Source organism: Saccostrea cucullata, unplaced genomic scaffold (genome assembly GCF_032062105.1).
Source record: "Saccostrea cucullata isolate Sc308-1 unplaced genomic scaffold, CSIRO_AGI_Scuc_v1 ctg365, whole genome shotgun sequence".
NCBI classification, from domain to species: Eukaryota; Metazoa; Mollusca; class Bivalvia; order Ostreida; family Ostreidae; genus Saccostrea; species Saccostrea cuccullata.
This window is the reverse complement of record NW_026936150.1, coordinates 395,792-412,812: the sequence shown is the minus strand read 5'-3', so window position 1 is coordinate 412,812 and position 17,021 is coordinate 395,792. Positions and strand designations below refer to the sequence as shown.

Below are 17,021 nucleotides of genomic sequence, written 5' to 3'. Positions count from 1 at the left end.
TTATCGCGTGACATGGTTGTGTACATGTGTATAATGTCAAAAAGTCGTAAGTTTTTAATTTGTTGATTATGATAAAATCCTGTGATTTCAAATTTTTCCCAAAGGTCCTTGAATATTTAAGTATCCACATCTGATTTAAACCTCTTCTTAGAACTATATTGTTGCACAATACTCTTGAAGTTTCTCCTTCACTACTGTTAATATCTTAGTGAAGAGTAAAGAAAAAGGCTTGGTTGAACATTTTCTGGAACCCGCCATGTATCTTTGTTTGTAAGGATTTTTATGAAGATTCGGAATCCTATATATATTTATGTTAATTTAAATTCATTTTGATTCTTTGGGATATGAAAAAGATTCAAAACTAACATAATATGATTTTGAAGAATTTATTCCTTAGAAAGGGAACTACTGTATGAGTATAAGTTGGATGACCACTCGTAGAATTACCTGGTAAATTCAAGGTCTTGTGAAATACAATATATATTTGTCAGCAGGGAATGTAACCTATCTAACCTATCTTTTTTTCGACTTCTGGGGTATTGAATACAGAGGGATAGATGGTTTTCATATTGCCCCTCTTTCCTTTAATACAATCTTCTTATTTCACAATTATTGAAGGGCACGCTAGTAGATAATTAATGTTCAACACTTTGGCTTTTTTCCTGCTCGATAGAAAAAAAAAGAATTGTCTTAATTTTTACCTCCACCATTAACATCTCGGGGAACGGAGACAACAAAATTCATAAATTTTGATACCATTTATGTCAGAAGAAAAATTTTCAATAGAATTTTTATAACCTAAAAATTAAAACATTCTTTAATATTTTTACTTCTGTTAGCAGTTAGATGATTAAACTGCCATTTAATTGTCTGCTTGGTAGTAAAAACTTGTCACATTTCTGAATGAAAAAAAACACCATCAACGGTCGACAGATTTTGAGGCAAGAATGAAATTCTTTGGGCGACATTTGGCAGTTTAGAGGCCGTTGTCTTGCCCGATTTTGACCTCTTTTTTCATCTGGCGACCATTTTTTCGTCCTTTTGGCACAAGTTCTTTTCCTTTTCATGTGTCCTGAATTAAAGCAATTAATGAACAGTCAAATAGTAATTGACCACCCTCAATCATTATCTCGCTGACGATCATCAAACATTTTGTTAAGCCGGTCTTTGGTCGGTCGAGAAGAAGGTACTTGGTTTATTGTATATGTCGACCGACAATGAAAATCTAACTGTGGGTCAGAGCTTGAATTTTTAAAAATCATCTGTGTTACTGGGAAATAAATGTGAGTAAATAATATCTCAGGCTGACGGTTTGTCTAATTGTGTCACCTGAAAATACTTTGTTTTTGGTTTTTTTTGGCATGTGATCCCAAAGAACCTTTTTTTTTAAAAAAGCATAAGGATGTCCAACTTCAAAAATAATTTAACCTAAAACATGTTAATGCTTTTAACATTCCCTAAAGTTGACATGTTTAATATTTGATATGTAGGCCTTTTAACATGTTCAACTCATTACTGAAACCTTTTAGAGCAAATCCAAGGTATCTAACTGTTTATAAAAAAAAAGTCAGTTTTTAGCATTCCCCAAGTGTTTCTTTGCTGTCAGTAGAATTCAGTGGTTTTAAAATTTGGCACTAATGTTTAACTTATTTGCTATAAATTGCGGATACGTTTAATAACATATAAGTAATTTTTTGAATTAAAATAAAAAGTGATATCTACCCTCCTTTTTAGTTCTAACCTGATTATTTTTTTATACTCAGTCGTTCTTCTTCGTGCTTGATAACACAAATAAGATAATTAATTGTTGCATTTACTTGTAAATATAAATATATATTTATGTAGAAAGCGCAAAAATGCACACGCAAAAAACATGACATTACTATTTTCTTCTTCATAACAATCGTCATAGAGTTTTAAAAATATTAAATATATAGTCTGTTCCCATTCAATTCACCATGTTATTTCAAGTAGAGTGAAGACATTCTCCTTTTTTTTTTGGTCACACTTTTGTGTACAAAACAATGTAAGGAACCCTTTTGCGTACATAACAATACCAATGCTCCTATAAACGATATTTCAAAAATCGGAACTTAGATGGTCATTTTTCCACACTTGAGTTACCTGTCCTTAAAACACAACATCGTAGTTGTCAGCTATAAATAAATAAACTTTTTGATGTTTTGATAAAAGGAATGCATAAGTTATTATCTCATTTGATAATTTCATGTACATATAAATCTATATAAGAATTTTTTTTACCATATGAGCAACTTGAAAAATTAGTTGAGAGGCCTATGATGTTTGTTTGCAAACAAACTTCCCTGATTGGAATTCTGATTCAGTTAAGCAAATACTAGTAACTTGAAATGGACCCCGAAGTGCGTAGAAGCATTACGCTTAATTTCCTTTCAGCAGGTTAACTATTATATCTTTAAAATAACTATCTGTTTTACAACTGGCTAGTTGACAAAAGGGAAGTTTACATAATGATTAAAAAATTGATTTTATATGTTATATATTCTATTCGTATATGTAACCAAAGTAAGACTTAAAGTCATTATTAAAAACACAACGCAAGACGTATTAAGAGGATTCTAAAACATGATTTTACTTATGTTCCTGCTGTGGTCAGTTTGTCTGGTCCATGTGGAGAGTTTGACAGTCTCGGACTTCTATCCTTTTGGAGTGGACCACGGTGATACTACAATGGCAGCAAATGATGATGGGAGCTCTCCAAATATTCCAATTTCCACAAAATTCCCATTCTTCAATCACCAGCACGAAAAATTAATTGTAGGTATTTTAGAAGATCACTTTTTCAGTACAATGTTGAATAGTTGATCAGTATTGGCTTTTTGTTCTAGGTGAGTACTAATGGTGCCATTTCATTTCTGATCCCAGTGAATCAGTATACGCCAACTCCTTTCCCGTTGGGTGGGGACCGTAGACTTATTACTCCCTTCTGGGGAGACGTGGACACAACAAGAGGGGGGCATGTCAGATACAGAGAAACTACAGACCCTGAAATATTAGAGAGAGTTTCCAATGAAATCAGGGCGTATTTCCCCGAGTTTTACCGTTTCCATGCCGCTTGGGTTTTCATAGCTACGTGGGATAATGTGGCCTTTTATGGATGTTCGCCGACTGGTTGTTTAAAGGTACTTGTTCTTCCTACTCTGAAGATTGCATACGCTTTGTTGCAATTTTATCTTTATTTTTTTTAAAACCATTTCAGAGAAACACGTTCCAGGCTGTCTTGATCACAAATGGACAACATTCCTTCACCATTTTTAACTATGCAAACATTGTCTGGACTACCGGGACAGCAAGTGGTGGAAATGCAGAAACTGGGCTTGGCGGAACACCTGCACAGGTCAGTTATTTGTCCCCAGATGGATGTATTTAAGTCACTTAGTAAACCTACAATTCATGCGCTTGATGTTTTTAACCTTTCTTTTATAAATAAAGAAATTCCTAATACTATATTTTTATAAATTCATATTCCTTATACTATATTTTTATAAATTCGTGAATAGAAAAGGTTACCAAAAAAACGTCAAGTTCCTGTGTTCATTTTACGAGGGATGTTCAATAAATAATGTCCTCAGTGCTCGGAAAGAAGCAAAAGACACTTTTCAATGCTTAAATCTTAACGATTTAACTTTATATTCTCTTTTAATTAAAACACATGTCCGTAAAATTTTTTCATCCAATTTCTAATTGTTTTTAGAACTCATTTTTGGGTATGACCCTTTGTATACTGGAAAACGCAGATCTTAAGATTTCCTGGACTCGTTTCAAACAAACGTGGATAACTACAATTACTGATGTTTTAAAATAATTATTTAGATATTCTTACACGATGTCGTTTCCACTAATTTTTCACAAGATAGAGTGACCTTTGAGTACTAAGTTTTTTTTACTGTCAAACGTTTCTTTAAAACAGTGTGAACTACTCCCGAAATGATGTCTATCAAATTTGCTGTCTGTCTTATAGTCAATCATACATCATCAGTGATTATTTGTTGAAATATGGCAAACAGTCCATTGATTTTCATAGTTTTTGTTAGCAAGGACGGTACCCATTTTTGATGTCCATTATATTATGCTTTTTATCATTAAAATCCACGAGCTAATTTGTCAATAATACAGACATTGGTTGCCGTAAATTTTACATATTATATTATATTGAATATTTCTTTAGAATTCTTAACGAGCTTTACGGCATCTTTAATGAAGCGTTTAATTTCACTCTAGTTTACTGATTCTTTATCATTCATTTTTAATGCAGTGTCTCGAATAGCCCTTGTTTTCCAGCTTCTCACAATGAAACTATGTGATGAAAAGTAGTCACATAAATTGTTACAAATTCATTAAAGATACAATGATGCAAAAATGTCAAGCCTAACGTCATATGTTATCTGTATGTCATACAGTTCAGGAAATTATTTTTTGAACAGCCCTCGTATAATATTTTCACTTTCGGTAGTTTTTCAGAATAAGCTTTGAGGCTTTTTTAAAATATTTTATAGGGCAATTAAATGTATTTTTGCGATGTTTCTTTCACGTTGTTTATAAAAGCTTTTAGTGCACTTGCCTTAAAATGGATAAGAAGCAAGTTTACAGAATAAAAGAACACTCCGAGATTTTAGTATCTAAACTTATCATTATGGTCGTAAATAAACTATTAATGATTGAATTTATTAGGACAGCTTCGATTCATTGTGAATATTTGATAAGATGTTAAAAAGATTGCTTATAAAATAATAAAAACAAGATACATGTTTGTGAAACATTAATGCCTTCATTTGGCAGCTCATGACCATATGTTAAGGGCAAAAATCCACTATTACAAATCAAACTCAAAGGACAACAGATTAAATTTGTAGGTACCTTTAGATAGGTCTTTCCACAATATATATATTCGTAAGATATGAAATCATTATCACAAAGCCGTCAAAAGATAATCAAGGTGAAACGTATTACAGTTTTCATTGCAAATCTCGAATATTTGCACTGTTGACTGAAATATATGAAACGGTGGAGATGGGTAGTTGAGGAATTAGTCCGTACTCTGTTCAATGTTTTTCTGATTAATTAAAAAATTAAAAAGTAAAAAACAAATATCTAAGTATAACTAGAGTTGAGCTCGTTGCAAAGCAAAGAGTATGTCTTCCGTCCGATTTTCAGATGGACTGCTGGCAAGATGGGTATATAAAAATACTGCATTCTTTAAAAAGGCCTCCAGACAAAATATGAAGTTTTTCTGTATTTTAATGGTGAAAATCTCCTTTTATTCTCATGATAAAGGAATTTATAATTGAGACCGAAATTTGCCCCATCAGACAAATAATTGGATCGGATGTCTTGGTTGAAGTAAATCATTTTATTTTATGATAATAAATACAGAAAAACCATTCCATGCTTTTAAAAAGGATCTCTCAAAGTTAAGAACTTGTATAAGTTGAAAAATTGTTCATACATATTTTTTATCTTAACTCTTTATTTTTGTACAGTATTGAATCATGAATTTAGGTTGGTTTTAATGCTGGTGATGGGAAAGTATATTATGCAGTTAATGGGTCCCGAACAGCAGACATAGTCAACATAAACAGGAAGTCCAACGTGGATATACCTGGAAAGTTCGTATTCAGAATAGATTCATCGGAAATAGGAGGAGGAGGGTGTAACACGGAAGGTATAAGGTTATATATAACTATTACATACACGGTATATTATTAGTTATCCAGGTTCAATCAAGGGATTACGGGGATTTACCCCGGATTTTCTTCTATATACCCTGAGGCCTTCGGCCTTTGTAAATAAATTCGCTATTCAGGTCCAATCAAGGGTGTACGGGGATTTACCCCTGGTTTTATTCCATATATGGAATTTATTTTCTATGTACCCATAAAAACTCGATGTAAATATCAGAGTCTAATCAATTGTGTTTCAATCAATTGAAAAAATAACTACGCATTATAATGCATCGTGACGTCATTTTTTTTGGGGGGGGGTTATCGTAGAGAAAGTATACATTGTGATGTCACGTTCTATTTACTCCCGGCTCAAGTAGTGTGCACGGAAATTCACACCCGACTTCCGAACCAATCAAAGTTCGTGTTACAAGCTACATAGGAAATATTATCTGGAAATAAACAGTTGTATACTATAATCTTTAAGTGACCAGTAATTCATGTACTTTCACAGCACCCGATAACGTTAAAATGGGCAAGGATGTGGGTTGTAACAGGCATATTTTGTGCTTTTTATATATTGAAGTCCCAAGTTATACATGTATATGGAGATAATTAACATTGTTCAAACTCAAAAATCCATTAAACAATACAAAATAGGAGCAGAGCAAACACATACGGAACTCCAAAACATCAGGGAAATATATAGGATCAGGTGCTATGGAAGAGCGACCAGTGACTTTCGTCATGTCATGATAAGGAAATAACGGAATCCGTCGTCAATTCGGTGTGTAAATTACGAAAGTAATGAAGGGACATGGGAATTTTCAAAAATGTATGAAAGTAAACCGAGTTTTCGATTATATTATCCGTTCTCTTGGATTTATTTTTTAAAACGAATTGCCAATTCGTTCTCACAGATTATCAATTCGTTCCCTCAAATTACACAATCCGTTATCTCGAATTGTAATTTATTCTCTTGGTTTAAACAATTCGTTCCCTCGGAATGTAATTCGTTCCCACGATTTAATTATTATTTATCTTACATATTGGATATGACAATACGTGTCAAATGAAATAAAATATGAATAAGTTTTTACTTCTTGCTTTTTATTATATATCCAGTCATCAATGAGAAAATAACATAAATATTTTTCAAATCCATATGCTAGTACAGATATCTACACAAAAAAGTCTTAGATTTCTGTGTTACATGTGTAGTACAACCATTTAAAGTCCTGATTAACGTAAACATGGGTTTCTTTATTAATTATTATTTCTAGAATAAATAGATATGGCGTTTTAAATAGGAACATATTTTACAAGATTTTGAACACACATAACCAGATGTTAAATATACATCAGAAGATTTTGAATTTACATCACAAGATTATCGAATAAAGCAACATTTTACACGCTATGAATATACGTAGACTTAATTATATAAAAAAAAGTTGGGAAAGACCGGTAATACTGAAAAAATATATAGAACGCATTAAATGATACAAAGGATTGGATTTTCCTAACCTTTATACGTGTAGTCGGATATATGTATATGTAATGAAATTCGAGAAAACGGTTTGCCAAAATCATAAGACTGATTACATTGATCAGTGGAATCGGCCTGCGTTATTTGAAATCCTAAATTACAAATCGAGATCTCGAATTATTAATTTGTAAAAAACGAATTATATAAATCGAGGGAACGAACTAGTTAACTGTGACGACGATATATGTAATTCGAGATTACGAATTATAAATCGAGGGAAAGAATTGATAATCTGTGGGAACGGATCGTGTAAATAGAGATCTCAAATTAGATTTTACTTTTTTGAGAAATCGACGTGTCCCTTCAGGGCTTTCATAGTAAATAATGGCCTAACAAGAAGTAGGAAAAAAAGTCAGTCAGCAATTGGTTAACTGATAAATTGTATTTGCTGACAATGTCTAACAATTAGTATGAAAAACGTCAGTAAACATTTGACTCAATGATAAATTGTATTTGTTGACAAGGTCACTGTATCGACCATAGACCTTACGAAATGATTAATTTAAACGAGACTGCTTATTTTCTTGTTTCAGCAACTTTTTTGTCAATAACTTACTTCTTTTTAAAACTTGTTCATTCGTAGAGCATGCTCAAGATTGCATATCGAATCAACTGAAAGATATAAACCCGTATACAAGTGGTGAAGGTATATTGCTGCATAATTAAGGTAAATTGATGATTGAAAAGTTAAAGTCATCTCATTTATTTTTTTTCATACTGAGTTTTAGGCCATTATTTACTAACTGAGTGGAACATACGTTTTCCGTTATTTCACGATCATTGAACCCATGGGTATGACAAGGAGCACACGGTGGGTGTGGCTGGTCAGCAAGAGATGTACACTCCCCCATGTCACATGATCCCACCTCTGATGTTTCTGAGGTCAATGTTTCTTCTTTTTTTAATGGACTTTTGATCTCGAATACTGTTTGTTAGCTTAGCATATTTCAGATATAGCCTATTTGGGTCGTTATAATCCAATATTGAGATTGATTTCAAGTTGCTTCACTGTTCCCTTATTTATTCCTATTCAGGAAATGTCATCATAACGCCACGGAGCGGCCCAATGTTCGGTGGTCAACATCTGACATTCAGTGGACCTTGTATAGAAGAATACACTTCATTCAAAGTCAAGTTCTCCAACACAAGATATACATTAAGATGTGAAAAGGACTCACCTTACAGCTTTTATTGCATTACACCTCCGTTTGACAGCGCTGGCGATGTCCAAGTTGATATCATATTGGCTAATGAAAACAAAACCAAAACATTCAGTGGAAAATACACTATTTGTGAGTACATGCATATGTATCAAATAATGTTTGAATTACTAACTGAGTGAAATCACTGAGTTTGAATTACTCTACTGAGTGAAAAACTAGAACCTCACATCAAAAATGCACAGCACGGTTGAGATTGCATTAAATAATTATACCCGGTAGTTCATTTATTAAGTTAGGATTTTCTTTCATTATCCCTAGTTTCCTACCTATGATAATTCTAAAATATTGTTTTCTAGAGAGCATATTGAATTTCATCCATTATGTTGCATGCTAAATGCGTCTACTGATACATGTATGTATATAAACTTACATTTTAAACTGTGCATAAAAATTTATAGATAAAAGAACATATTATTATCTGCTAATTACTTTCAGTGAATCCTGCTTTCAGCAAAGTCCTTGTAAATCGCCAAAATGGAAACAGTTGGGGAAATGATGAACATAATATATCATGGAATGAAAACGTCAAAGAACTTCAAAACACTAGTACAGTAGATATCTACGTATACAAAATCAAGGTACAAGAGAAACAAAACACAATTGATCATTGCATACTAGTATATCAGAAATGGAAACATATTTAATGCTTTAAAAAGAGAGAATCGCTATACACAATCAAGATACAATCATTACAAAATCAGTAGTGCGGGATACATGCAAATAATTAAGGAACAAAATATTGTTGTAGAATATATTGTTTAAATATATTTTAGATAAATGTCATATGTCTTTCTTTTTCATCAAATCAAAGGAGGAAAAGGGTGAGATAAAATTAAACCCTTTTATTGCAAAGATGAATGTGACTAACTCAATCGCTTGGATGACTTTTAGTTTAAAGATGACTGAACAGGTCGCAATTATACGGGTAACATCTCGTGTGGAGACTGCATTCAAAATGTAAGTTACATGTAACATCAGGAGTTTACCATTTATTTGTTTATATAATTAATTATTTTATTTTTCCTTTTGCTACATGAATGTAATCTTATCTTCTCGGTCAGGCCACAAAGAGGAATATGGTCAGATGTGTTCCCACTTACCCCTTCTAAAGCTGAAGCAAAACGTCTTTGTAAAAATTGGATAGAAAAGGAACGTACTTTTACAAAGTTAAATGTTGCAGAACCTTGTCCATGCACCCTCCAGCAGGCACTGTTAGACATTGTAAAGTACCAGCCCGATCCTGACTGTAACATGCTCCACGTGGGAGCAGAGGGGCGGGGCAACTGTCGTTATAGACGTGATGCACAGCATTGTGTGAGACTGACATTACCAAGGTATCGTTTCCTCTAACAACAAGTCCCCACAATGAATTAGACATCATAGATAGCTGCTTTTTAGATAAAAATGAAACTCATAAATTTATTTGCCTTGTCATTGATCATTTGTAGAATTAAGGTATGTCACTCGTGAATTTGTTAAATCAAGGATTTATTGAGAAGTATATTTTGGATAGGTACTTATATAGAGTGACTCAAAATCGCTGAAAAAATAGTGGGTCAGTGTTCATCTTACTGATCTACGGTACAATGAAGTTGACCTTTTTGCACGTAAAATTTAACTCTCTGGTTAATTACGTATACCTCTTTTTTATTTTATCAGATGTAACCATGGCAAAAAATGTTATCTTATTATACGTAAAATATTTTGAATAATATTTATCATTGAAAAAATCTTGCAATTTAATGCGCGTAAATTATTGTGTGACCTTTTTGCACTAAAATGTAACATATTTTGGGGTATTAAAATATAAATAGGCAATAAAATATTTTCATAAATCCAGCTTTTTACGACTTAAGCGCTGATTAGTCACAAATATTGAGTACTTTAAAATTATGAAAGAAAAAGTTGGGGTCAGTGATGTTAATTTGAAATATTGATTTTCAGGCCAAAAATGGTGTTAATTTTATGTTCACTTATTTGACATATCTTCATTTTTTGGCAAAGTTTGTTGAAGGAAGTTGTAAAACTTGTTCTACAAATATAAATTAATACCTGTATTTAATATTCCTAGCAATATCATAATGGAAAATATTCTCCGAGTAAAAGTATGTGAGGCTAAAAGTCCAAGATATTAAATTTAATAAATGTGCAGATTTGCAGAATTATCTGCTAAACATCCTTCCACCACAAAAAATAGTCCTCACAAATCTTGCTTCTTTGTAGCTTTTTGAGCAGTTTTTTTTTTGTTGAATGTTAAAACATTAACATTGATGAAATTAAAAATGTTATAAAAATTGAATTTTGATATATAGTTTTGAAGTAAGAGGTACTGTGTGAACTTTTCCAAAAAGCTGAGGAGTGACCTACCTTAATATGTTTAAAAACTTTCTGATTGTACACAAAAATACTCTGAAAACTGTTATAAAAATAATACCGGAGTTTCTGATTGATAATATCCAAAAGGATTTGGGAGACCAGGTTTTGCACAATCTGTAAAAATTACAAGATACAAATTTAACCCCATAATTAGCAGACCTGTTATGAAGCATAATTTATTCAAAATTTCAAAATTTTATACATAAACATACGAAATTCAGATATATCCATGACATTTTATCACTTAACAATGCATACTTTCATTTTTATGTCGACACTAAATATACCAGTGAGCTTGAAATAAAAAGATTCAATGGAGTTTGACACATTTGTTTCATATTTGGAGTTACTAGAAAAGGACGTTAATGGTAATCTAATTACCAAGCTTTATAAAAATCTTGACGACGTAAATTTTTAAAACTTGAATTCCTTACCTATACAGCAATATGCCCTTATCACAAGAACATGTGGTTTATATCCCGCAGATGATCAATTTCGACTTTAACTTTTTTATAGATTGTCAAAGTCATATAAAAAAACATAAAACTTGTAAAATGTTGACTTAATGGGACAGCTGATTTCCTTGTTTTATCAAATTCATTTATTAAAACCTTTGCAAAATTTTGACTTAAAGGAAACTGTTGTTTTCTTTGTTTTATCGAATTCATTTATTAAAGTCATTATTTCTCAAATTCTATGGTCTTTATAAAGATATGTAAGCAAATAAATCCTTGATCATGGTTGGGAATTTTTTCATACAACTTATAGGCCTTTGTTTTATATTTAAATTGACTCTGTCACAAGGTTCAAAGTGTGACCAATCAACTGGGGATGTTTTTCCTCCTATAAACCTGATCTCACCTCTGAAATTTCTAAGGGTTCCGTTTATTATGCCTTCTTAACGGATTAGTGTAACATTTTTTTTATTTATGAGATCACTTTTTGTTATCTTCGCCTTTTTCATTTCATGTAACTCTAAACAATCTTAGAAATTTTCAATCATCCCGTCTTTTGGCTCTTCCAAAATAATCGTCTAAGTTATTTCTCTTGCTTTTCTTCTCTCTAAAGTGAAGATGGCACCGACAACGTCTGCTGTTTCAATGAACAAGGAAACCTAATAGACTCTAGATCCCACGAAGGCGGTACACAACAGCGGTATCATTATCGAGGTGACAACCATAACAATATGCCCTATGTGACAAACTTTTGCATGGACGTTGTTCCGTTTCTGCATTGCTGTCGTTTTTCTCAGACGTCCCTGAATGAAACTAGCGATGAGGATGAAACATACAGTCTCTGCCAGGACTTTCTGACGCTACGGAGATACAGTTCCTGTGAAAATTACGACCCTCCTAAACCAGGTAAAAAAATCATTATTTTGTGAACTGTATGTATACGTTTCCAGGAACCATAAAACGTTTTGTTTGAATATGTTAATTGTTAATGAATCCAAAGTTTAAACCAAAACGGATAGAAAAATTTTATCAAGGTTAAGCTTTGAACTCCATACAAGGCTTTCGAATCAAAAGGCACAAATGTGCATATATTAACACCTTTCCTTCAAAAAATACTTCTGTAACATTTTTTTTCTGCAAAAGGTCTATATAACTACTCAATTATTTATCACAAATATTAACACAAGAAATAAAATATGTCAGTTTTGAACATATTTAGGGATCGGTCACATGATCATACAGCTTAAAGAATTTATCGTATATTTGTAGATTATTATCAAAACTTTCCAGATCTTAGCATATGTCTATTTTAAATCTTTGTTATGTGTGTAAGTATGTGTAAATATGTAGAGTTCCTTTTTGTTTCAGCAAGAACTAGTGGTGACCCTCATATCACTACATTAGACGGACTCAGTTATACGTTTAACGGAGCTGGAGAATTCGTGTACATTTACATGGAGGATGACCTATTTAAAAGCCAAATCCGCTTTGAACAGTTCAGAAAAGTCGATGGTAGGGTCTAACAATGTACTTCTTGATAATTCTTGCAAACATTTCATGTTATAAAGAAATATATTAAATGTTCGTTATAAGTTATCTCCATATGCTTCATGGAACTAATTTACTCGTTCTTTAAACAAGGATCGCTTGTTAAGGCAACTGTAGCGACAGCCGTAGTGATGGAGTATGAGAATAGCTCTGATTGCATAGAAATTAGACTTAACTCGATAAGAACAGCTGATGTCCTCAGAAACGGAGAACTACTTGATTTTCAAGATTCCAGATGGTTAAACGTGAAAGGTGTTGTATTTATCCAATTAAATTGATAGAACAAATATTGATTGATTTCACTGATTATGTTTGTAATATTGGGGATTTTTTTTTTTTAGGTGCAACCATTGTATCACTCCCTACTAAAGGAAATAACACGGGCAAGTCATTAATGATCATGTTTCAAGATATCAAAATTGCATTCAGCATCGAAGCCTCGAAAGATATCTTAAACGTCATGCCAGTTGTTCAAGGAAAGGAACTGAATGGTACTTATTTGTTTTTTTTAATTGAAATGGTTCACAAAATAATGTTAGCTGAAGCTAAAAAAAATGTCCATGAAGAACTACTGTGAAAATTATTATCTAAGAATATTGGCCGCATAGTAAATTTATACACTACATCCTATCGTAATATGTTTTGTAGAAATGTGTTCATAAGGTTGAATAAGTCATATTTTAATTTGATTATGAAGGAACACTGAAAGGATTGCGGGGAAATTATGATGGCAGTCCATTGAATGACTTAATGTTTTCAACACATCAACAATTTCAGCAAAATGAAACTGACGATTCCTTTATTTTTGAATTTGGGATGTCATGTATGATTTTGTTAATCATTTATTATTTGTTTATAAACTGTACTTCTTTGAAACTACAAATTAGAATTTCAATGGACTATGAATATGGTATAATGTAACGGAGAAATGTACTGATTTTTTTGTTTGAAGGGGCCATCAACGAGACAGAGTCCATGTTCACGTATGAGCCTGGTAAGAGTTTTTCAGACTATCATCAGCCCTCATTCCGTCCCGTGTTTGAGTCCTCCGTGTCGGTTACAGAGGAAGTGAGGGCGGTGTGTGGAGAAGACAAAGATTGTATTTTTGATTTCTCTGTCACGGGATCACGTGACGTGGCAGAACAATCCCGAACATTCCAGAAACAGTTTCAGGAATCTCAAAAGGCGGCTGTGGTAGGTAAAATAGTTATCTATATATCAAACCTATCTATATGCATTAGATACATGTAATATATGCATAATTGTTACAAATGGATTTGTAAGCTAGAATAGCCATCCTGAGTTTTTACCCCATCTCCAAACACGTATACACTTTCATTACAGTGGTGACATGCGATGATTTGCCAACAATACCTGGTGGAGTCTGGGAATCAACCAATGGGAATCTGGAAAACTCGTCTGCCTTTTTTGTTTGCAGAGATGGATATACGATTTCCGATAACATAAGAAATGTTTCATGCCAAAATGGGCGGTGGGAACGATATGAGAACGTTTCTTGTCAACTGAACAGTCTTCAAACCACCTTGCCTGGTACCCAGCCTGGTGCAGGTGTCCCAATGAATCCGGAAATGTCTCAGAATGCGACGTTACCTATCTACATAGGAGTTGGGGTTGGACTTTTCCTACTTATCGCATTTATCATGGTTTTTATCCTATATCAAAGACAAAAAGCAAGGTGTGTATCGTTTATCTCCTAATCAATGCTGATAGGTCCAAAATAAAAAAATATTATAGTACGTGTAAAGTTGCAGCTCAACAGTTTTTTATTTTTCAGGCGTGGTCATTGGAAAGTCTTTTCTAATGAAAAATCTCTGGCTTTCCACAAAACTGGTAATACGGAGGAAAACAGTGTTGCATTAACTCAGCTACCAATGGAACAAAACACAGAGAAATGTTGACATTTTTGCCATTATTCGTTTAAATTGATTTATTGTCGCTATATTCTTTTGAACTGACTAGTCTGATTTACTCATGTATGCAAAAATATCAATTGAAATATCAATGGCTGTCAATGAAAAAATTTCACTGTGCATATGAAGCAATATGTTTCACTGATACACATTGTACCTCATCATGATCTTGGGATGACCTGCCTAATCAGCACGTATTAGATATTGTTGTACTACGGATATCTGTGTGACGTACCAGACTTATTGGGAAACCGAAAAGGGGTATACATACCCTATACATATACCTAGGTTCTATCATAATATTAATTGTAACAATCTCAAAATGAATTTAAAAGAGATTAAATTGAATTAACGTTCAATTCATTGGGATATAGGAATAATTGATTTGAATATGAGTATAATTATTAAATGAACGGAAAGAAAAGTAAAAATGAACTCATCTTCAAACTATTGCACCTATCTTCTAAAAGGAAATAAGGAAAGGTGCAATTGAGTTGAAGACAGGTCTTAATGAATTACTTGTCATTTAATAGATGTCACTCATCCATGACACCTGATCCTATCTCCGATTTTTTTAGGTCCGTGTTTGCTCTGCTCCTATTTTGTATTGTTTTATGAACTTTTGAGCTTGAATACTGTTTTTTATCTCCATATATTTCATAATTGAACTCTCCATATATTTCATAACAGAATCAAGGTTCAAATTAGTTATAGCTATTTTTGATTCCATGACAGATAAGTTCAATTCAATCAAAGATAGATTTAATTGAATTATACCTTTTTTTCATTTGAAGATTATGTACAGTTGATTTAAAGTTTGGAACAATTAATTTAAAACTAGGAACTATGAAGGTACATGTATAAATCAATTAAACCTAGGTTCAATTCAATTCCATATATTTAAAATCAATCATACCTATCAACAATTCTGGTATTAAATTTTTTATGCTTTTTTCAGATCAGTTATAACTATCGTCAAATAAATTGTACATATCTCTAAATGAAATAAAGATAGGTATACGTACTTGAAGCAAAGCATTGTTATTTCTACTGCAACTGATCTGTAAATGAGGAAAATTATTCGTATATTTCCCTCTCGCAATTGCAAAATAGATGAAGCACTACTTAGATGTTAATGGTTATTTAAAAGTTACCTGCATTATTTACTTTCACACTTTTTTTATAAAAGCTTTTAGTCAAAACCTGAAGCCTAATAAGTGTTCTTTAACTTTTCAAATTAATATCGAAACATGTGATCAAAAATGTCTTATCAAAAGTCAAGGCAAATACAATACTGAAAGAAAAAAGAAATGAATACTTTAGTAAACTTTCGAATTCTATTAAAACTGTTATTTAGATAGTTTTTCCAGTATTGTTATCAAATATTTTAATTCATCTTTTATCAACAAGTTAGCAAAATCTAGCGTGACTTTAATAATTCATGAATTATTGAAATTGATATGTCGATACCCCCCAAAAATTTAAAGAAAATTTTCATTTCTCTTGAGCATCAGTAACAGCCTTGATTCTCCCGTGAACTGAGTTCTACAGAGCATTTATCTTTCTCACAGGAATAATATTCAACCCTTCCGACGGAAGTCTTAATGGTTGAGAGTAACTGAAATATTCTAAAGCCAACAGATCCCCTCGCGAATTTTCGAATTAGGATAGAATTTACAGAATCCAGCTGGTTTGGTACACGTGAATGTTTGTAAGAAAGTATCGACAAACACTGGCTACATTTTCCCATGCTACGCGTGTGAGAGTAAAATCGACGTAAAGTTGCGAAGCTCACGGACAAAATTATAACAGGGAGTTTCTCTCAGTTTTAGCCTGAATGTTACGAGTATGATTGCCTTCTGTAAAGGAATTGAAGATCAAATTAATCAATTATACCTTAGTTCAATTCAATTCCATCTATTTTAAATCAATTATACCTATCAACAATTTTCGTATTTGTACTTTTTTCAAATAAGTTATAACTCTCTTCAAATAAATTGTATCTGTCTCCAAATGAAATAAAGATAGGTATGAATGTAATTGAAGCAAAGCACTGTTTTTTTTCTACCGCAATTAATCTGTAAATGAGTAAAATTATTCGTATATTCCCCTCTCACAAGTGCAAAATAGAAAAAGCACAACTTAAGATTTTAATTATTATTTAAAAGTGATCTGTATTATTTACGTTCACAGTATTTTATTTTCTTCCTCAAAAATGTTAGCCAAAAAGCGAAGCCAAA

The 17,021-nt window shown here is 32.4% G+C and overlaps 1 protein-coding gene across 1 annotated transcript in view; it reads left to right on the top strand.

The window, feature by feature from the left end:
• The first annotated feature begins 2,534 nt into the window (after window positions 1–2,534).
• The window catches only part of LOC134244916 (sushi domain-containing protein 2-like), a 55,710-nt gene continuing 41,223 nt past the window's right edge, over window positions 2,535–17,021 (top strand). Inside the window, exons 1-14 of the mRNA XM_062727182.1 lie at window positions 2,535–2,796; window positions 2,868–3,161; window positions 3,239–3,376; window positions 5,539–5,701; window positions 8,283–8,540; window positions 8,907–9,049; window positions 9,283–9,428; window positions 9,533–9,805; window positions 11,916–12,208; window positions 12,671–12,814; window positions 12,944–13,102; window positions 13,192–13,341; window positions 13,548–13,673; window positions 13,803–14,048. Coding sequence (XP_062583166.1) covers window positions 2,605–2,796; window positions 2,868–3,161; window positions 3,239–3,376; window positions 5,539–5,701; window positions 8,283–8,540; window positions 8,907–9,049; window positions 9,283–9,428; window positions 9,533–9,805; window positions 11,916–12,208; window positions 12,671–12,814; window positions 12,944–13,102; window positions 13,192–13,341; window positions 13,548–13,673; window positions 13,803–14,048 — 2,725 coding nt within the window. The 5' untranslated portion in view covers window positions 2,535–2,604. The remainder of the gene's footprint in view (window positions 2,797–2,867; window positions 3,162–3,238; window positions 3,377–5,538; window positions 5,702–8,282; window positions 8,541–8,906; window positions 9,050–9,282; window positions 9,429–9,532; window positions 9,806–11,915; window positions 12,209–12,670; window positions 12,815–12,943; window positions 13,103–13,191; window positions 13,342–13,547; window positions 13,674–13,802; window positions 14,049–17,021) is intronic.